Consider the following 22,458-nt stretch of genomic DNA (forward strand, 5'->3'; position numbering starts at 1 on the left):
ACAGTCTCATGAGAACAAGATCTCTGCTGTTTTTCTTCCAGGTTTTTTTTCCTCTCTTGTCCTTGTGTGACTATAAATAGATTTAAATATGTTATTTCGTAGTCTGCCAGGCTACATGTTTGTATGTGTTTATCATTGTGCAGACAGTGGAAAGTAGGGCTGCACAATACTGGAAAAAAATATTAAATATGGTTGTTGAGTATTGTAACGATATTTCTTACGATATATAATATTTCCCTGGAAAAAATGCTTTTCTTTTAATGCTATGCCTTTAACTCATTCATTTATTTGAAGGTATTAAAATAAGCAGGTAAAATATATTTTTCAGAACTAATAATTCTAATTCAGATTAAATCCTGGCTCATATTGTGCAATTTTTATTAATCCCATAGATTGTATGTCAGACTGCACAAACATGTCACACTTGTAAGATCTGTGAGCTGTCTCACGGTGCTTTCCAAATGGAATATATTACCCTCCATATATCAGCACTTGTGGCCGCCATATTGAAGTGTCATTCCAAACCAAAGTGGTCAAAACTGGTCACTTTGAAGGGTGTTTTGGAATGAAGGATTTTGAAAAATACAATTGATGAACACTTTGGGAAATGATCCTCTTAACAGAGAAGCTGTTTGGTCTCATACACTACACTCAGTTTAGGAAAGGGACCCTCTGAAGGGATTAGGGCATAGGGATGAGCCCTTTAGAATGAAATCTACCCACAATGTCAAACTGAATGGGTCAGCACGGTGGCACAGTGGTTAACATAATCGCCTCACAGCAATAAGGTTGCTGGTTCGAGCCCCGGCTTGGTCAGTTGGCGTTTCTGCGTGGAGTTTGCATGTTTCCTCCGGGTGCTCCGGTTTCCCCCACAGTCCAAACACATGCGGTACAGGTGAATTGAATAAGCTACATTTTCCGTACTGTATGTGTGTGAATGAGTGTGTATGGATGTTTCCCAGTAATGGGTTGCAGCTGGAAGGCCATCTGCTGCGTAAAACATATGCTGAATAGGTTTGTGGTTCATTCCGCTGTGGTGAGCCCCTATTAATAAAGGGACTAAGTCAAAAAGAAAATGAATGAATGAATGTCAAACTGAATGCAAAAGTGTAAAAAAGATGCACTGAACGTGGAAGAAAACTCACCGGTAGTTTGACGTCATCCATCCATGACACTTTCATGAAATTCTACCTCACAGCATACATAACAATCAATAGCAGCAATTTTGCACAAAGCATGTCTCAATAAAATAAACCAGGAAGTAGAAAAAAGCTCTTTTGACATTTCCCTGTGGTGGTTTAAAGGATTGCGATAGTTAGAAGGATAGAAGGATCAGATTTGGTGCTCCTATTGGTTCTTGGATTGACACTTGTCAAAGCTTGTCACACTGCAGAAAAGTGTCTGAAATTTTCTGACACTGCGAAAACATCATCGGAGGAAAAATCTGATCGCAACGGCCATTAAGCAGCTGTCTAGGACATGTCAAACCAACAATCAAAGAACAGAAGTTTTAGTCTAGATCTCAAATGATCAAATCGTGGCTGAAATCCCACAGTGTGAGTAGGGCTTAAAGAAATATCAAGGTGCAAACATTTAATCTCTGTCTGAAATTGGTAAAATATGTAAAAATTGGAATGTGAGATAAGTAGTATGCGAATTAGTACTTCGAAAAACAGTAGGTAAGAATTACTCCAGAGTACTTTTGGCCAGATTCTTTAGTGTGCATTGCAGTGGACGGTGCGCTATCCCATGATGCCATGCGACAGAATTCATAATTGCACTGTACACCCTAATAAGTTGAAACTACTCAAATGATTTTAGGAAAGTGAATCCTTAAGTTAATTTGAGTAAAGGGAAATCGACAACTCAAGTAATTGAGGTGACCAAATGTGGTTTCTTCATTGAATTAACTTAAATGTTTAATTACAAAAAACTTAAATGTTTAAGTACAGATAAAATGGCTAATAGACTAAACTTCCAAATTACTTAGCTTTTATATTTTTTACTTGCTTACTCCCAGGGCCATTTATATCAATGTTGGATTATCATGCATCATGTTGGAGTTTCGTAACATTTAGTTTTTATGAGGTGGGACGTTAGCCCAACACTTAACCTGGAGGACCAGGACATAAACACATACACTACAGACAATTTAGCTTACCCAATTCACCTATAGCACATGTCTTTGGACTTGTGGGGGAAACCGCAGCACCCAGAGGAAACCCACACCAACACACAAACTCCACACAGAAATGTCAAATGACCCAGCCGGGAACCAGCGACCTTCTTGCTGTGAGGCGACAACGCTACCCACTGTGTCGCTCCTGCGTGGTTATCAATTAAGCTAAATGTATATAAGCATTTAAATATCTACTTACTAATTTAACTTTTCTCTTTCCTCTGATGGGTTCAGGTAGTGCCTCTGTCCTGCTGTGCTTCAGCAAAATTCAGCATCACAAGCAAAATGACCCCCTTGAATTATATAACATATATTGACCAATCAGCGCGGTTGTCAGGGCAGAATTTCCAATCGAGACATGGTGAATCGTTTAAAGAAATTAAAATGTTAGGTGCAGAGAACTTAAAATATTAATTAAAAGTTTTTTGCTGCCTAATGAGTAAGTTAAAGGGCACATAGTTTACCTCTTTTTATGATTTAATATTAATATTATGGTTCTTCTGAGTGTGCCAGTTTAGGTTCAGTTTAAAACACAATTCAGATTTTTTTATTATAATGTGTTAAAAAGTGTCATGTTGGGGGCGCGTCCACAGTTCGCTGATTTATGAGTGTGTTGCTTCACATGTAGACTAGTTTCAGCTTCCCGCCAACGTAACAAGGGGGTGGGGCCATGAGCTCACCCGCTCTGCGTTTGCAACACAGACAGGAAGACTGAAAGGAGCAGGAGAGGATCAGCAATCAGTCGTACATGTACGGCTCGGACACAGACCAAGCAGAGAGTACAAAATCATTTGTGTCTTTGTACAGTTTTACAGCCAACTGTGTGCTAGTTTCAAGTGCCGAGCTTGTACACAGAAACTAATAACCCCGCACACTGAATTAACTTTGATTGAGGCACCGGATGCGCCGCTCGAAGCCTCGACACGGCACACCCAGACACTCTCTGTGGCGCGGCAGAAACATGAAGTGTCCCGAATCGTCGCGCCACGCATTTTTGAATTCTAAACATAGGTTTCTGCAGCGGTCCGCAGCACCAGCCGTCGACTTGAGTGTACCCTGATAGAAACCTATGTTTAGAATTCTAAAACGCATGCTTGTTAAGATCACAGGGAGCTTTTGGGATCGCGAGAAATGCAAACGGCTGAAGTATAAGGTAGACTCAATGAGAAGTACACATGTTTGCAAACCTACCTAAAGATACAACCAATAATTCAGATTAGAGCGATAATGTGGAGAATATTGATCTTGTGTTGAGCCCAATGAGCCTTGCATCTAAAAATAGAGCAAGGGTGTTCCTTTAGTGATATCGCTTCGACTCACGCTGAAAATGGCGGACGTGAATCAACAAACAGAGGATATGATAACGCACCTGTCAATCAATATTAATGGGCGGGGGGACCACACTCCTACGTAAAGTTGCGGTCGGTTTGAAAACCGCTCCAATTGGTCCACCGTTTTTTATGTTGTTAAATTGAAAAAAAAGCCCTGGGTGTGCTTGTATCACCCTAATATGACGGTTTATACACCATACATGCACATATGTCTGTCCAAACAGCTTGAAAAGTAGATTTTTTACCATAGGTGCCCTTTAAACAACAGTAAGTTTTGATGCCAAAACCTGGTATTTTAAGTCATGTCAAGTTATGTTAACTTAATATCTTTAGTAATGACAACAGCGGGGGTTTATAGTGTGGGCGTGAATTAATGGCAACAATGACAACATGGTAGATGTACTACGTTCAAATTCCATTCATAACACTCACATTCATACTATCTAGTCATACTTTTCTAATGGTAGTGTAGTAAATTCAAATTCAAATGTAGTGCCTACTTGAGAAGTCAGTGGTTTTTTAGATGCAGCTTTAGTCTTTAAAACACTATGAATAGGTGAAACCTCAGCAGATATTCTGACTTTGATTGGCTGTTGTCATTTTCTTCTCTTGTCAGAACAGCAAAACAGCAACTAATTGGGTGGTGGGGATAGAGATAGTAAGGCCCCATCAGATTGGTCAAATTTAGATAACCAATGTATAAAATACATGTAATTTATCACACATGTCTGTGATATGTATACAGCATATAGTACTATTAATGCGTACTATTAATGATATTTTTGGGATATATTGTGCAGCTTGAGTGAAAAACAGGCGATTTATATGAGGTGTTATGTGTGTGGCTCTAGGGTTTGATGCTCTTTTTTTGCCTACAGTAGCTACTTCAGTTTTAAGAAACTGAAAGCTGCTGACTGTCTTCTGTGTGACTCCTGGGATGATAATTTTGACGTATAGGAGAGCAGTGCTTTTCATACAGCCTCAATGAATGTTTCTGTGGCCTGCAGAGGTGCAGTTAAACCCCTCAGGGCTGTTCAGTTCTTGCTGGCTTTCTCAGGGCACGTGAACTGCACAAACATGACATGTGGTGCGCAAAGATTTTGTGAGAGGAATATCATTATTAGCATTGTTTTTTCGTATAGAAGTCATCAGATTATTATTCATCTGAAGCTATGATGCGGTGGCCTTAAAACACTCTACATAGACCCGGTAAAATGTAAGGGATTCATAGTGTACTGTAATGTTCGTTCTAGATGTTTCTTGAAAATGCACGTCATGCTATGAGCCTGCCAACAAGTAATTTGTCACGCAAAACAAGGTAGTGAAGTACATATTATATAACGCTTTATATAAGAAATGTGCATTTTTATCATTAATGCTGTTTTTTCCTGCTGACTACAATGTTTTGAATAGACTCTTGACCCACATATGAACTTCTGCAAAAAAATGCATATTTATTTGTTTTATCATTATCATTATCATTATCATTATTGAAGCAATCTGTCAGGGTTTATACTCCGAATAATACTCCAAAACAACTACCTGGATGAACTTTATCCCTTACTTAAAGGGCCATGAAATCCTCCTCTTTCACTTTAAGTCTACCTCAGAATAAAAAAAAATGCTTCATGATGGGCATGGAGTGCTGCCAACAGAGGGAGGAGTGGGCGTGGCCGGCAGAGCAGAGCAGGGAAAAAAGAGGGGAGCGAATGACTGTTGTCAGTTGGCTCACAAAAATGAGACACAAATGAGACGCATGATTTTATAGTTTACAAAGTTAAAATGCAAAGAAATAAACAGTAATTTAATGCCCTGCTACATTTGTTATTCGTAATTTCATATACACATAACCACAATTTGTTATATCATTATAAAGATAATCATGTAAACTCTATAAATAAAGAGAACTTCTTTCCTCCTGAATCCCCGGGTCTGAATGCAGACACAGTGGATAGCAGTGCAGCAGGTCTCTTTCCCTGTCTATTCCAACCATTAACCCTGCCGCAGAATTTTAAACATAGGCGAACACAGCAGCACGGATATAGGCGATGTGTCTGAATGGTAACAAACTCAACTGATAAAAGAAAAGTGCGCCATTCTCCAATTCTTGTACAGCTCTCTCAACAAAAATGCCTGCTGCAAACCAACAGCTTTGCTGTATCGGCCCTGACAGCATCGCGGGGGAAAACATGCAACAAACCCTGTGAATCATGGAAACAAACACATAACATTATGAGCCTTCATGAATGGCTAAATACTGCTTGCCGTACGTTGACGTAGTCTCACATTGGGTCTCACAGCTTGGCAGGTCTGCCCTGCTTTCGTGCTTGCACGTGTTCTCATGAATAATTAAGAAGCGGGATCTTCTCATAGGATAAGAAAACTCTGCAAATATGTTAAAATCTCAAAAAAGTATTCCAGGTTGTCTCAAACCTTAAAATAAACACCAAACTAGGAGTTTATTGAGGTAAAAGTCATATTTAATGATTTGCTAATAGTTAGAATTGCACATTAAAATAAAGTGGGACTAAATGTATTATTGTGCTGTAGTGAAATAGAAAACGTTGTGTGAAAATATAAGACATACATTCCACATATTTGTTTATTAAATGGGTGGTTCAAAGTGTAATTTTAAGGCTTGGTTGTGTTTATAAGATGCAAAGCAATGTGTGCTCATGCTTCGTTTGTAAAAAAAAATCCCATTATTTGTTCATATATCTTACTTTGATTATATACAGCTACTCAGCTAACATGAAAATTACATATTGTCATATTTCCTAATTCCTGCAAAAGGCCCACCCTCAAGGCTCTGATTGGTTAGCTCACATAATGTGCTGTGGATGGGCTCCACATCACCAGGAAAAGTGTCACGCCCCTACAAGCACGCATTTTTGCGCTGTGTAAATACTTTCAGTCAGAGTAGCTTTTAGCTGCATTAGCTGCCTGAATTAGACAGTAAATGACACAGAGGACACAGATATATTTGGAATAAGCATGTGTAATATTATGAAATAAATATCAAAAATGTAACTTGAGATGTAGAACGCAGGGAAAGGAGCTGCATAGAGAGACACAGCAGCGCTGGTGAAGATTGTGGCTCTTTACAGCAGTTTGGATAAATATGAATATGAATTGTAGCTTAATTGTTAACGGTGCCAAACTGATTTTCCGTTGTTTACATCCTTGTTTACGTCCTTGCTACAACATACCGTTAACGCTACATACTATGCATGTAACAGATCAATTTTAACAAATAAAAATACTTACAGGTTGTGGCTCACAATCCACATCTTCGTCTGTTATGGTTGGAGCTGCTCCTTCCTTGAGGAGTTTTTAGCCGAATCCATCTCTGAACTGGGAGAGATTCTGGAAGCTGTCCTTTATCAAATGCTGGCTATATATTTTTTATAATTCTCTGGATCATAATTAAAATTAAATTGTAGGCACTTCTCTCTTTGTGTCGTGTCTTGGAAGCCCAATTACAGAAACAGAACACGCTCTGTGGAAATAGCAGCATTTGGACGCCATTTTAGCTTTCTCTGCTCTAACATTACAGTGCCTCTGGCCACACCTCTTCACTGCGCGGAGTGTAAGCGTGTGGTGAATGCGCGTAACATGAAGCATTTGTCATCTCTCTAGCCTGGATGTATTATTTTGTAGTACCCAAACTTCCTTCGCTGTAGGCTTTGCTAAGCTAACTCTGTAAAAGCCAATGTCTTCCTTTGCATTGTATTTGGATAGTATTACATTCAGAGATGCTGTTTATGTTCACACAGCTACATTACACATCAACTAAAGTTTCAAATATGATATCATAGTGGATCACCCCTTTAAATAAATGTGTATTATTTATAGTACAATTAGCTCTTTTGTTTTATTAGTAACTTCAGCTTGGCAACCTACATTTTTAAACGCCTCCTTGACACCGGCGGTGTGATAAAGCACCATTAATGAGTGATTACACGGTGAGAAAAGAGGCGTTTTGTGATCTGTGAAAGTGACTTTGTTGCTGGCAGAGAGACTGGAGCTGTAGTGATGAAGTCTTTGGACTCAGTTTATACAGGTTAATGTCACATGATGCTTTATTCCCTGCTGAGACTCAGCTGAGAGTGCAGAAACAGACTGTTGGCTCTCTGTCTGCATTCTTCACTTTTCACAGTTTCATTCGCACATTCCTGCTTCGATCAAAATAAACTGTAATGCATCGTGTGAGAAGAGATGATGAGAGATTTTTATGTTCTCTGGTTTTCATATTCTGATGATCTGCTTTTCATACTTATTTGTGGTTAAGTAACTCCTTCACCAAAAAGCCATTTTAAGATATCAAACTGGATTTCCAACAAAATGTGATTAATTATATGTGCAGCCGTAGTTTAATTTAAATCATTTAAATCACGTAGATTTTGTAAAACCCTTACTTGCTGATAATGCAATATTAATTGAATTTAAGGCCACTTAGGTATACCTAAAGAGAGTACACTAATGACTTTTTAATGCAGTCAAGTATACTCTGATAATGTCAAATTAAAAGCTGTCCTTTAAAGTAGATTTTAAATCTGTTGTAATTATGATTTCTTATTTTTGTTGTATTGACTTTAACAAATTGAAGGATATTGATTATTGTTTTAATTGCTGTTTGTCATAGTACTGAAAAAGTGTTGCTTTGTTGCAAAGTAAATTAAGTGAGTGTACTAAACTGCAGCTTATGCAACTGTTATAAGTTATGAGCTTCAAAGTTTTTGCATTCCATATAGCAAATAGTATGTTTGTAACATTTGTTTTTTAAATAAAAAGTCTTAAAATGCAAAAAACGTATTTAAAAACATCCGATAACGTAAATAAATGGACATTTAATAAGAATATGTCAATAACTAAATTTTGACAACAATGTCAGATAGAACCTTATAATTCTAAGGTGACAAATTGTTAATTACAAAATAGTAGTATTAATATTCAAAACAATAGAAGGCTAACGGTGAAATTACGTCAAGATAAAAGTTTCCTTCTTCAATTTGTCAAAAACACTTTGATTTTCAGCTATTAGCTTTTGATGCTATTTGAAATGATACATTTTCTTTATTTGCAATCACAGGTAATTGTATGTGTAAAAGATGTTATTTCCATGAGCAGTTTTCTCTTATAAATGTATGCTAAGATTTCACACTGGTTATTATTTCTAAAAGTGACCTATCAGGAACTTGGTGTGTTGTATCGTATATGTGACCCTGGACCACAAAACCAGTCTAAGAGTGTCAATTTTCAGAAATGGAGATTTATATATAATTATTTTATTAATTTTAAATTTAATTTAATTATTTAAGAAATTTAATATTAGGTAGCGTACCTTGTTTTGTTTGTTGTTTTGGCTTTTTTGTTACCTGGTTCTGGTACTGGAAATATTTATGTTTAATAAACCTGTTACCCCTTTTTTACAACTTTGCCTGTGGAACAGGGACTCCGGGTGATAAAATATAATTGAATGGATTTAAATGGACACAGACAGTTCAAAATGAAAGAAGAATATATTGTGCAGAGATGAACCCATATTATAAATTGTGTAATGTGAAAAAATGCCTGTAATTAGAATCGATTGGATTATCACATGCAAAATTGCATGCTTCAGTTCAGCTCATTGGAATTAATTTTGTAGTCTTTTTTTATGTATCACAGAAAAAGCCTCAGATTTTCCATCAGTGCTTTACTCGAAAGAGCTTTTTCTATGAGCGCTACAAATCTGTACTGCAGAGACTCACCATGCATACAGGGTTTAACCCATTTTGATGGCTGTGCCATATTGCATTATAAATAATTAAAAGCTAAGGCAGGCCTGCATTATGTCTGCTAAATTATGTTTGCTAAATTATGCGCACTGCACAATTGTCCTCTGGTTTTATAGGTTTGTGTGTGTGTGTACCTTGTATTCTTTACATTGCGGAAAAATGTCCCCACAAGTATAGCGATACCAGTAAATTTTGACCTTGTGGGGACATTTTTTGGTCCCCACAAGGAAAAGGTTCATAAATTTCAAAAAACAAAATATTTAGAAAATGGAATAATGCAGATTGTTTCCTATGAGGGTTAGGATAAATAATACAGTCTGTACAGTATAAAATCACTTTATTTTGATGGTCCCTTTAACGCATTTTGTTGAATTTAAGATTATAAGTAGACTGTTAGGTTGGGGTTGGGGTTAGTGTAGGGTGGCATGTGCTTGCAAAGTTTCTTATAGTCAGTTAAATGTTGAAGGAGCAGCATCAGCAAATATTAGGCAGACAGTCTATTAATACTCAAATGAGAAGTAATTGGCATGTAGTTGCAATACAAATTTAGTCAACAGAATGCAATAGGGACCATCAAAATAAAGTCTTGCCAAATCATTACCTCTATGAGAAATCCCGAGAAATAAAGACATACAAGTGTGTTTTTGTGTTTTGAGGACACAATCTTTTATAACATGGAAATGACTGAGGTGTAACTTTGTGAAGGTGGTTTACAAGGACATGTCTTATGTCCTCGTAATTCAAAATGCTTAAAAAAAACATACTTAACAAGGTCTTTAACAATCAAAAGTTTCCAGTTTTTTGTAAGGGTTGGCTTTAGGGGTAAGGGTGTAGTAAGGCAATATAATAAGCAGTTTGTAAAGTCTAAAATATAATATGCCTACAAAGAGTCCTCATAAAACAACATACATTTAGTGTATGTGAGTGTGTGTCATATACAGTGCTCAGCATGTATGAGTACACCCCTCACAAATCTCCCATTTAGATGAATATTTTTTATAGGAAGCTATACAATATTATATTTGTGCATATACATTAGATTAATCAGTACTGAAGCCAAATCTGGAGCTTATCTAACAAAATAGCTTACGATAACGGTCCAAAATTAGTACACCCAAATTTATATGTTATAGAAAAATATTAAATACAAATTTAAAAAGAGCAAAAATGAAGAGAAACAAAAAATGTGTAAAATTTTGTTGAAATTTAGTAGTTTGTAATTTTCTTTCCCAATATTTCACATTAAGTTAAATGTATTGTCTTTATATTTCTGAAGATGTTTGGGGGCCTGAATATTATTTTATTAAATATATCTGTTTAATAAATGTGTTTTGTTTAAATGCACCAATATATATGACCCATATTCACTGAGAAATGGCTAAAAATATTCATTTTCAAATTGAGGTGTACTCAATTATGCTGAGCACTGTTGGTGCGGTTAACATAAAACATCCAGCTCTGAAGTAAACTTGTCTCCTGCTTGGCCAGGGAGTCTCTACACACTCATTGCAATGATCCTGTTCACGTAATGTTGCTGAATTGCATGTTTGTCAGTTATTCGCTTATCTCGTCCTGAGGGATGAAAGCGCTGCCCCCCTCTATCTCTCCATCCTCAAGCTTTTTCAATTCAGAGATACCCTGTGAACAGAGCAGAGCTGCTTTTGCTTTTTCTCCTCAAATTGCTTACAATAATAATTCCTCCAAACAGTTTTTTTTTACCGGCAAAGAAATTGCAGCAGAATCCAATCTCTCTTTCTTTCCTTTCTTTTTTATCTCTAGGTTTTTTTTTTTTATCAGCTATGAGCAGAAGTGACACAAAGTAAGCCCAAATACATACAACGGGTCACAGAGACCAACAGCAGCTTCTCCACTGTGGTTGATCTGTGAGAACAGAAGAAAAGAGGAAGCAAACGAGTGCAGGAGTACAGGAGGACAGGAGTGAGTGAGGACAGTCGATGGATGCTGCCCGGATCGAGGGGACAGCACATTCTCATCTGACGAGGAAAAGAAAGATTTCAAAATTGAGTCGAAGGACAGAAACTCGCCGTCAGGTGAGCTGTTTCAACCAATCGGGGAACAACATTTGATTAGAATCATAACTGAAGCACTGCATACAATCAAATTGTACATACATAAATATGCACTTAAAGGGATAGTTGACCCAACAGTGGCGTAGCAACCGGGGGGATGGGGCGGATATGTCACCCTCACTTCTAGAGATAGACCATTTAGAAACAGGTGATTAATAATACAATGAACGTAAAATTTTAGATCTCACTTTTAAAATGTCTGCTACGCCCCTGTCACCCCTAAAACTGAAAAAACTTCATTTTTGTCAAACCTCACTTTAAAAAAATACTGGGTTCCACACAATTCCTTCATTTTGTGACCTTGATCAGATGACCTTGATCAGAAACATAACATATCAACAAGTTTCTACAAGGTATTGACGTTAATCTGTATTTTGGTTGACTGTTTACCCATTTAATTAACATCTAAATGACACTCAATATTCAGTAATAATATTGATTTGCCAACAGTGAACTTATTGAATGGCTCTTAAACTTGTTTTGTAATGAGTGAAATAAACAGAATCAACATTGAATTCAATAAAAACAGTATTTTCTTGATTCAGGTTTTAAGACAATAGAAGTATTTATTAAATTACAAATAAAAGTGTACTGAAGTCCTACTTTAAAAAAAGCGCAGAGACCAACATTTTTAGGACCGGGAATCATGACAAGAATTTATGGTAAACTAACATATTCTTGAATACATTATCGATTAGTCAAGTGACGATATTGGTTATGAGGTTGAGCACAGCATAGACAGAAGATTCAGCTAGAAGTGTATTTGCTGAAGTGTATTTGTTGTTGACCTTGATGTTTAGGGCATTATATTATTACAGTCATAACATAGAAACGTAACATACCTATATGTTACATGAAGAAATGGTAATTTAAAAACAGTTTTATATCATATTTTATAAGCATAAATACTTACGAGTTTATTCGATAATACACTTTACCATATTTCAAAAACAACGGAAGTATAATTATGAAACTGTATATTAAGATTTATTTACATCCTGCATAACTGACGCAAAGAAGCACCTGCCGTTTTTTTTTAAGCAAGAGATCGTAAAAGAAATTTATGAGTAACTAGAGTATACTTTTATTTCATTTAAACCTCTCAAAGGTAAGGAATTTGCTTTCGAATAATACAATTTCACATAAAATCATACACCTAATAATACCTCGAGGGTAAAGATAATTAAAATCGTAACATATACTGTATGTGTCAAATTCATTCAATCATTCATTCATTTTTTTTCGGCTTAGTCTTTATTTCAGAGGTCGCCACAGCGCAATGGATGCCCTTCCAGCCGCAACCCAGTACTGGGAAACACCCATAAACTTACATTTACACACACACTCATGCACCACAGACATTTTAGCTCACCCAATTCACCTATACCGCATGTCTTTGGACTGTGGGGGTAACCGGAGCACCCTGAGAAAACCCACGCCAACATGGGGAGAACATGCCAACTTTACACAGAAATGCCAACTGGCCCAGCCGGGGCTCGAACCAGCAACCTTCTTGCTGTGAGGCGAAAGTGCTAACCACTGTGCCTCCGTGCCACCCTTTAAACGAAATTACTGTACACTGTAAAAAGATCTGTATTTTTCCGGGGTTTTCTCGGCAGCTGGGATGTAAAATAAAAAACGTAAAATAACGATCGTTAAATTACAGAAATTTACCAGAGATTTAAATTTAAGGAAATTTCTGTAATTTAATGTCCGTTATTTTATGGTAAATTTCTGTAATTTAATGTCTGTTATTTTACAGTACATTTCTGTAATTTAATGGCTGTTATTTTAAGTGAACGAAAAAGACTTAAAATTACAGATTTTTTTTACACTGTTCTATATATTTTGGATTTACCATGAATAATTTCCAGAGCATTCTTAAGTATGCAATAACAATATTTCAAAGACAATAAAGAAATATTTATCAAATAATATTTAAATATGCAACAAAACAAATTTAAGACAAGACACAATAACAAGGACTTGATAAATGTTCATGTTAGTTAATGTATTTGTTGAACAATAAACAATGAACAATACATTTATTAAAGTATTTATTCATGTTTGTTAACATTAGTTAATGAGAATTCAGTTGTTCATTGTTAATTAATGTTAACTCATGCATTAACTGTTGAAAAGCACATCATTTGATTTTAATAATGTACTATTAGTAAATGTTGAATTATAATTAATAAATGCTTTGTTCATTGTTCATGCTACACTGCAAAAGATACTTTTCCTTACTTGAAGTTTTTCTTTTGTTACTAGTCCTAATATTAATTCTTAAATCAAGAAGCATTTTCTATACGTGCAAAAAAATTGTCTTGTTTTCAACAATATTAGGTCAAGATTAAATCAGTTTTTCCTTAAAATAAGAAAAATAATCTGCCAATGGGATAAGCAAAATCATTTTTCGCTTGTTTTAATGAAAAACTGACATAATTCTGACCCTTTATTTCTGAAAGGAAGACAATATGTTTTGCTTGTTTTCAAAAGGCTTTGTTTTTTATTTGGACTACAAACATGATAAAAATTCTAAGAATTAGAATTAAAATTAACTGTCCCGTAGTGAAAAGCCCTACCAAGTATGCTTTAATATTAAATCAAAATTCAGTTAAAGGCAGAAACTTTCCATCTAGTAAGAAAATTTGTCCAATCAGAACGCAGCATTGAATGACCTTGAGCTTGAGGACATGATTAGAATCAAGCTGAAAATGGAAAGGAGGACTTTCTTTTATCTCTAAATACAAAAGAAGAAAGACAGATGGGCAGTCAGTGATGTTTGCATATGTTTTTCATTATCTTCCTCTTTTCCTCATAGGCATGGTGTGTGAGAAGGGCATTCAGATCCTTCTCACCATCGTGGGTGCATTCGCATCCTTTGGCCTGATGACGGTGGCTATCGGCACTGATTACTGGCTGTACTCGCGGGCGCTCATCTGCAACAGCACCGCCAACAACACACAAGAGGACCCCCATAATAAGGACAAGAAGGACCCCGGGGCCTTGACGCACTCTGGCCTGTGGAGGATCTGCTGTCTGGAGGGTCAGGCTAGCTTTTAGCTTCGCTTTTTTAGTTTCTTTGTTGTGGGGGTAACTGTGTTTCTTTGTTATTTGTGCTATTTTTCTCCCCTGCATGGTGATAAAAAGTAGTGTCTCTAATGAAGAATACTGGGAAAGTTACTTGCGTGTTTTTCAAATGCAGAAAAACTGGAAATGTGCTTTTAATTTATTCACCCTCGGGTCATCCAAAATGTAGATCACTTTTGTCTTATAGTAGAATATTATAGGAAATTCCTTGATTCCTGACTGGCCACATATATAAAATCTGTTTTGCCTATATATATTTATATATATTTACACAGCGGGTAAAGAAAGTATTGAACACATCACCATTTTTCATCTTTTACGCGTTTCACTTTGTGGCCCTGATTTGACAAGGGGGCGGAGTCACGGGAACCTGGGTGTTTATAGCAGTCCCGGACCTGCCTCTATTTATCGATGTCATCACCTAGAAACAAAGTATCACAGAGGTGGTCTTAAAGCCCAGTATGTCTGGGCCTACCGTTAACGCCCAAGTTCCCTTGTAACGTTTGGTTTTGTTAAGGCAAAAAAATGTTTTGCAAATATATATATATATATATATATATTTTAGTTTTTATGCACTGCTTGATTTTTATTTGCGTTTCGTTTTTGTTTGCAAATTTCATTTTAATTTCACAAAATGTAATATTCCCTTTGAGATTTTTGGAGATTGCATTTATTTATTTATTTTTTTTTTTTGCTCAGTACTTTTTTTTGTTTGAAAAACTTAATTTTTAAAAAATTTGATAATAAATATTTTTATTAATTTCTCTGAGAATATAGCCAATAATTTTTGGTGCATTCAAACAAAATTTTATTAATTTATTAGATCAATTAAAATAAGAGTTTGGTCACCTAACATCTTGAGGACTAGGAGGATAACATGAGTTATTGCTAAAACTTAATACATTACAAACGACAAAAAAAAAAAACTATATTTTTTTTGGCTTCTCTTAATTTTTCCTGTTTATTAAAATGTTATTTAAGGTAATTAATTCAGGCGTAATAAAGAGTTTCATTTTTGGCCTTTATGCTGACAATCTAATGTATAAGCAAATATATTATTGTAAAGCATCATAAAGAAAATATAAATTTAAAAGAGAGATTTGTAAGGGGGTGTACTCATTTGTACTGAGCACTGTATATTAATAAAATGAAATTAATGTATGTGGTTCCTGATTATACATCGAGGTTTTATAAAATCAAATGATTTAAAAAGTTTTATAAAATCAAATAAACGATTTAGAGATAAAAATTGCATTACAGCTTGTATTTCTGAGTAAATGAAACTAAATATTTCTAATTTTGAATTAATCTCTTTAATCTAAAGTAATTTGTTTTCACTTTTGTCCCTGCTGAACAAAGTATTATTTATTAAAAAATAGGTTAATTAGGTTAAATAGCTTAGGGTAATTAGGCAAATCATTGTATCAAAAATAAATATTACTTAAAGGTGCAGTAGGTGATCTGACAAAAAGCGAACCATTAGCATAATAGCTTTGAAAACACAGTCCCTCCCCTGCTGTCCAAAGCCACGCCTCCTGAAATCACAAACATGAACCTTAAAGATGACGGTAGACAACCCACTAGATAATGTCTTTCACTAGTTAGAAAACGTTAAAGTACTTTATAATACTACAATTCCGAATGCAAAACTGTATTATATCTAGCACATTTTCAGTTGTGTAGCAAGCAAAACTTGTCATAATGTGCAATATTTCAAGGATCGCTGGTCTCACTCTCTCACACGCTATGTCCTAAAGTGACTACTGTATGCTTAGTGGTTTGCCGGCAGGGAGCAGGAATTACACTTTATTAATAAGCCGTACTTACATCCTATTTTAGACCGAATATTCAAAGTACATCAATCTTGCCGGAAGATTTCAGTGGCTGAACAACACTTCCATGCATAAACCCATTTGTAAAACAACACAATCTACATCAGCTTTGATGACTAAAATAGTTTTAAAACATAACATTACCTGTACAACAGAAATACTTCAGCCATGGTGACGTCCTGCCACCAGCGTGCAAAAGTAACTCCAATATTGATTCAGGATTTTAAAAAGGGTTGATTCAGCATACATTTGTTGACAGTTTGGGCTACTTATAAGAATTACGGGAATTGTCGGCCTGACAGATTTTAATTGGATGAACATTTTTTAATATTATTTATGGCCTTACCCAGATTATAAAAATACATATAAATACAATTAGACCATTTACTTTAGTCTTTACAATTTGAATGTGAAGAGACTTTTAGACTTTTAAGAGACTTTTTAGTTTAAGACAATCACCTACTGCACATTTAAATGGGCTAATAACATAGACCTTAAAATGGTTTTTAAATTAATAAAAACTGCTTTTATTCTAGCTGAAATAAAACAAATAACATAAAAGGAAATACTGTGAAAGATTCCTTGCTATGTTAAACATAATTTGGGAAATATTTAATAAAGAAAAAAAAAATGGCACAGTTTTGAATTTTGAACCGAGCAATGAAATTTTCACAGTATGTCTGATAATAATTTTCTTCTAGAGAAACTTTTATATGTTTTATTTCGGCTAGAATAAAAGCCTTTAATTTTTAAAAATCCATTTTAAGGTTAAAATTATTAGCCCCTTTAAGAAAATTTTAATTTATACATATATATATATATATATATATATATATATATATATATATATATATATATATATATATATATATATATATATATATATATATATATATATATATATATATATATATATATATATATACAGTTGAAGTCAGAATTATTAGCAGAATTATTATATGACAATATAACTATTTATCAAATCAATTTTAAGGATCTCACAAGCTTTACGTAATAAATTTCATTTAAATATGCTTTGATTCTTTTTTTAAACGTGTTTAAGTTAAGCCACAGTCAGACTGCACTTTTCGTCCAACAGACTTCCATTCATACGCATGCGAATGCGACAGATCGGAAACACAAGCTCGTACAATAAGTTTGGAATGTCGCTGCATTGCAAAGTTCAGGCTTGGTGAATTCTGTCCTGCAAAATCACATCACATGACTGCGTGAGACCAATCAATAATCAAAACATGACCTCTTTGTACAGAAATTAAAAATATGGAAATTTTAATGTCTAATCATCTTGTTTAATTCCGGCTCTTTTTTGCAGCAACATAAGAGAGAATTTTGCATGCTCAAACTCTAGTGTGACAACGGCATTATTCTGAAAATGGTGAATATAAAAAAATGTAAATTATTTATTTAAAAAGTATTTAAATGTAACTTATGAACACAGTATCATATAACATATCCGCATCCCGAGCCCTGAAATGGCCATTTACTGCTAAAGCATTCTGAGTGTTAAGAAGAGCACAGGCCAAAATGTCTGTAAAGCCCTAATTAAAAGGCAGAGCTGATTGCATTGAGAGGTCAACAGTGAGGGACATCAGTCTCAGTCTTAGGGGCCGTTCTAGCACCTCATGTTCTCACTCATCCCCATGTAATGCGCTCTCCGCTCCGCCTGCAGCCCGTCATTGTGCTCTGTTAATTTAGCCTTATGGCTAAGCTCTCCGATAACAAAGCATTCAATTAAAGATAAGCCTGGATTCCCAATCATCATGGCTTCTCTCTCGCTCATCTGTCTTTGTTTCTCCCTCTCATCTCATTAAAGCCCCTCGTTCCCCTCTTTCTTTGGCCCCTTGGACGCTGCAGTTGTTACAGCACACTTGGCATAGTTTAGAGGTCAAGACATCCTTGCTTTCCCCAGGGATTAGAGCCAAGATGGATGCTTAGTAGAAACACAATTAGGAGCAGGTGAAGTGGAAAGCGGACATTTTGGATCTGCATAATGAATGCCGCAGCTAAATCAGCCCAAATACTATTGGCTGTGTGATGATGGGTGCACTGATTGTCACAACGACTCCCCAATTCTATACACACACTCCCACACACACGCACTGAGGCTCATCTTGCTTTTCGTATAGACTCCCCAACTGCTGTAGCAGCAATCGATAGCAGAGGCTAACGCTACATACAAAGCCAATGAGTTACTTTCATGTGTGTGTGTAATTTAGATCAGTGGTTTTAGAAGGAAGAAAGCAATGTCATCTTTAATGGTGAACTTTCTGTTGATCTATACTATTTCTTCTGAAAAGACTAGCATGAATTTCCATACTGGCTTGATGCTGTTCTAAGGCACTGTTTCCATCTGGTTTAAAATCTCATGTCATGATTATAGTGATCAAAATTATCACGGTTATCAATATTATTATGGTTTTATTAAAAAAAAGTTCTAAATATTTAAAAACAACGAACTACAGGGGAGCTAGGGGGGAAACATGGTTTGTGAAATTTGGGGGGGAGGGCTCAAAAAATATTGACAATGTGTTATTTTGACATGCGGTTTCAGTATTGTGTAATGTGATCATGGATTATTGTGTAAAAGTGCAAAAATATAATTCATTCATGCATGACGGCGATTTACATCTCACTTTAAAAAGATTACTACAAGCTATTCTTGTCGTGAGCATCAAGGTGTGGGGGCGCTGCAGAGCAAAGTTCACTCATGTCAAAGACTGACACCCAGATGCTTTCAAATGAACGTCGAGACACTGCTTATTCATTTTCTGAAACAAATGATGTGACGTTGTTTCATTTCATTTGCTTCATATAGTAAACCAATACAATGCTCTTTTTTTAAACACCGTGACATTGCTTGAAACATGTTGGACAATTAAGCTGAAAGCAGCTAAACTTGACAAAAGGCCTATGTAAAATACAAAAAGCATATGCTGTCCTTAATGCCATCATCTTGGGCTTATAGAGCGAATAGAAAAACGATATAGTAGGCTACATGACAAGGTAGAAGCACTGCAGGTAAAAGACAACAATGTTCTGTTGTTTAGGCTGCAGTTGTTTGAAATAAATCCCTCAAAAGATATTTTCAAGGGTCAAAGAAAGTTATTGATTGGAAAACAAGCGCTTTTTATCTAGACAGTAAACCGAATTACTCTGTAACATTAGTTACAATTATATAAATATTTGTTTTATGTTTATTGATTGTTTTGTTTATATATTGCTGTTTAAGGACAGGGATCCTGTGTCTTATAGCCTACATTGTGGCAAGGACTCAAGATCAAAAGATCAAGATCACTCCCCCCAATATCAAGATCAAGATCAAGATCACCCCCCAATTGATTTATTTTGCTTTACTTTTCTACACTTTTTCTTAATGCAAAATAATAATAACAACATGTAAAGCATCTTGTGAATCTATTTAAATGATTTGTTTTCTTAAAATTAATTCACAACAGAAAATGGTATCTAAACTATTTTGTTGTTAAACTAAATCTTTACCTAATTTGACTGCTGGACTTCTCCATGATTGAGGGTGGGGACACATTTGCGCAGATGTAAAAATTATTAAACATAAATTTTTTAGACCCTCATCATAAAAAATATGATAGAAAATGATGTTATATATAATTTATACTTCTAGGTATTTATTTGGGAGACCTCAGATTTCCTGGGGCCCTAAGTAGTCGCTTACCTTTGTGAAATTCGCCCCTGTTCCTTCATTTAGGATTTGTTTACTTAAACTTGTGTACATCTTTTGTGTGTGCGTTTTTTTATAGGTAATTAAAAGTATTCTCAATAATGTGAAGGACACTTTAAATGAAAGGAATACTGCATACTTTAATGTGTGTATTTATATATGTGTGTGTGTGTACAGTTGGTCAAATTTGTTAACACACCTCTGATTTATTTTTCTTTTTTTCTTTTTCAAATATTTCCTAAGTGATGTTTAACAGACCAAGGACATTTGAAAAGCATTTCCTAGAATATTTGTTTCTTCTGGAGAAAGTTTTATTTAATTTAGTTTGGCTGGAATAAAAGCAGTTTTTTACTTAGCACCGTCCATGCTAGTCATCGCTACCATACCAACCAATCACAGAGCTTGCGCTACGTGTTGTTGCGATATGTAGTTACATTTTTTGAGAGGTGCGCATCAGCGGCAGCATCAGCTATGGCGAGGACTATGAGACCGTGCGAAAACTGCGCCGCACCATATGCGTGCGCTTGATGCAGAAGTATAAATCAGCCTTAAAACATATGCTGGATAAGTTGGCGGTTCATACCGCTATGGCGACCCCTGATGAATAAAGGGACTAAGCTGAAGGAAAAGGAATAAACATTCATTCACACTGCAGCCTTTCGTGACTAGCTAATCACAACATTACAGGGTTTATCGTGTGTTATCAAAATTTTGCTGATCAGTCAAAGCTTTAATGATAATAAAACGTTGAAATGGTAAACCGAAATTTACTATGGTCTACCTTCAAAATGATAATCAAGACAACACTAATTTTAACATTTCTTTTGTGACCACTGCACTGGTATTACATCAAGAGGTTTATTATGTTCTGTTTATCGATACGGTCACAAGTCGACAGCGCTAAGTACATCTGTGAATTGAGTTTAACCACTTTCAACAGCATACAGAGTCGGTTTGTATTCAACCAGATTGATCTTGTAGGGTAGACGCACAAGTGGTTGAATGCATTCAAACCTGCGCTAAAGATTGCTTGCTCTCATCTGTGCCAATAGCCTAGTGGTTAAGTGGTGCTCACGGCGACCCGAGTTCGATTCCCAGCTCGAGGTCCTATGCCGACCCTTCCCCTCTCTCTCCCATAAAAATAATTATAAAAAAGATTGCTTGCTCTCCACCTTCTGAACTCGTTCATAAACACACTTTTATTTTTTATCTTTTCAAAAAATAGCATGGTCACCATCGGCCAATGAACTTGCAGGAAGTATTAGACCTATCAGGTTATCAGGGGCTAAGAAGAATAAACTGAATTGTCATAAATTTCACTCTGTCACACATCGACACAACATTCACTTCACAACTCTTGTTATTCAGGATAGAGAGAGATGGGGTCCGACTGCAGTGTCTAGCCGGGCTCCAGAATGCTCCCCCCTCAGATTTAAATAGGTATCGGGTTTAATAATGTGGAGTTGGGGTGGTGGAGGGATGCTGAAGTTAAGAAAGGTATGACGTGTTTTACTATTTATAGGGGTTTAGTCTTGAGCTGATTGGATAATAGAATGATTATCTGTGATGAATTAGCCTCGTCAAAGACTGATCGTGCTCCTCCCGAAATTTGTTTATAAAACATCAAGTAAATCTAGCCTCTTGGACTGCTGCTGTCATCCGTTAAATACTGGAGATCGTCATTTAATAATTTGATAATATGGTCATAAGGAAATAGTGTGGAAATGATCTAATTTAAAGTAGTGCAAAAGGGTGTGAGCTATTGTGGTACGTAAAAATATTTTTCCAGAGTTGGCAGGTCTGCTGATGGGAACTTGATAGCAGTAACTATTGATTGGAAACAAAGCCATTGCTGAAAGCCGCAGTATCTCTAACAGAACCAAAATGGCGCTGGCAGATTGTCCTACACTGACACCTTTCCCCTTTGTGTCCTCGTCTCTCTGTCTTACAGATTAATGTCCGTGAGAGGAGGAATATAAAAAGACAGAAAAGCATCTGAGAATCCCCCTCCCGCACATCTCCACCTGTATCTCCCTCCGTCTGTCTCTTCAATCCATCACATTCCCACTCCATCAATCAGCAGCAGTCATGAGGTCATCATAGCTGTCTGTCTATCTGTCTGTCTGTCTGCTGTAGCCGCAGTACTGGAGCGGTAGATATTCACTCCAGACTAACTCCAGGGCCATTTCTCTTTTCTATGGTGTGTGTGTGTGTTTTCCTGTTCCACTTCTTAACAAATGAAGATAATGAATTAAGGGAATTAGATCTGTATCAGTAACAACAATCCAAAAATGAGTTCCCTGCCTAATTTAAATAGAGATTAGATTATGCATTAGAGCAATAATTAGGATTTCAGAATTCTTGCAGTATTCCTAAATGAGATTTTTGAGGAAACAGGCTTTCTTTTTGTCTGTCTGTCTGTCTGTCTGTCTATC

The 22,458-nt window shown here is 35.9% G+C and overlaps 1 protein-coding gene across 1 annotated transcript in view; it reads left to right on the forward strand.

The window, feature by feature from the left end:
* cacng8b (calcium channel, voltage-dependent, gamma subunit 8b) overlaps nt 1–22,458 on the forward strand; it is a 54,156-nt gene that overhangs the window by 22,330 nt on the left and 9,368 nt on the right. The window contains exons 2-3 of the mRNA XM_056475993.1: nt 11,070–11,341; nt 14,205–14,429. Coding sequence (XP_056331968.1) covers nt 14,207–14,429 — 223 coding nt within the window. The 5' untranslated portion in view covers nt 11,070–11,341; nt 14,205–14,206. The remainder of the gene's footprint in view (nt 1–11,069; nt 11,342–14,204; nt 14,430–22,458) is intronic.

Source organism: Danio aesculapii, chromosome 16, assembly GCF_903798145.1.
Source record: "Danio aesculapii chromosome 16, fDanAes4.1, whole genome shotgun sequence".
Taxonomy (NCBI): Eukaryota; Metazoa; Chordata; class Actinopteri; order Cypriniformes; family Danionidae; genus Danio; species Danio aesculapii.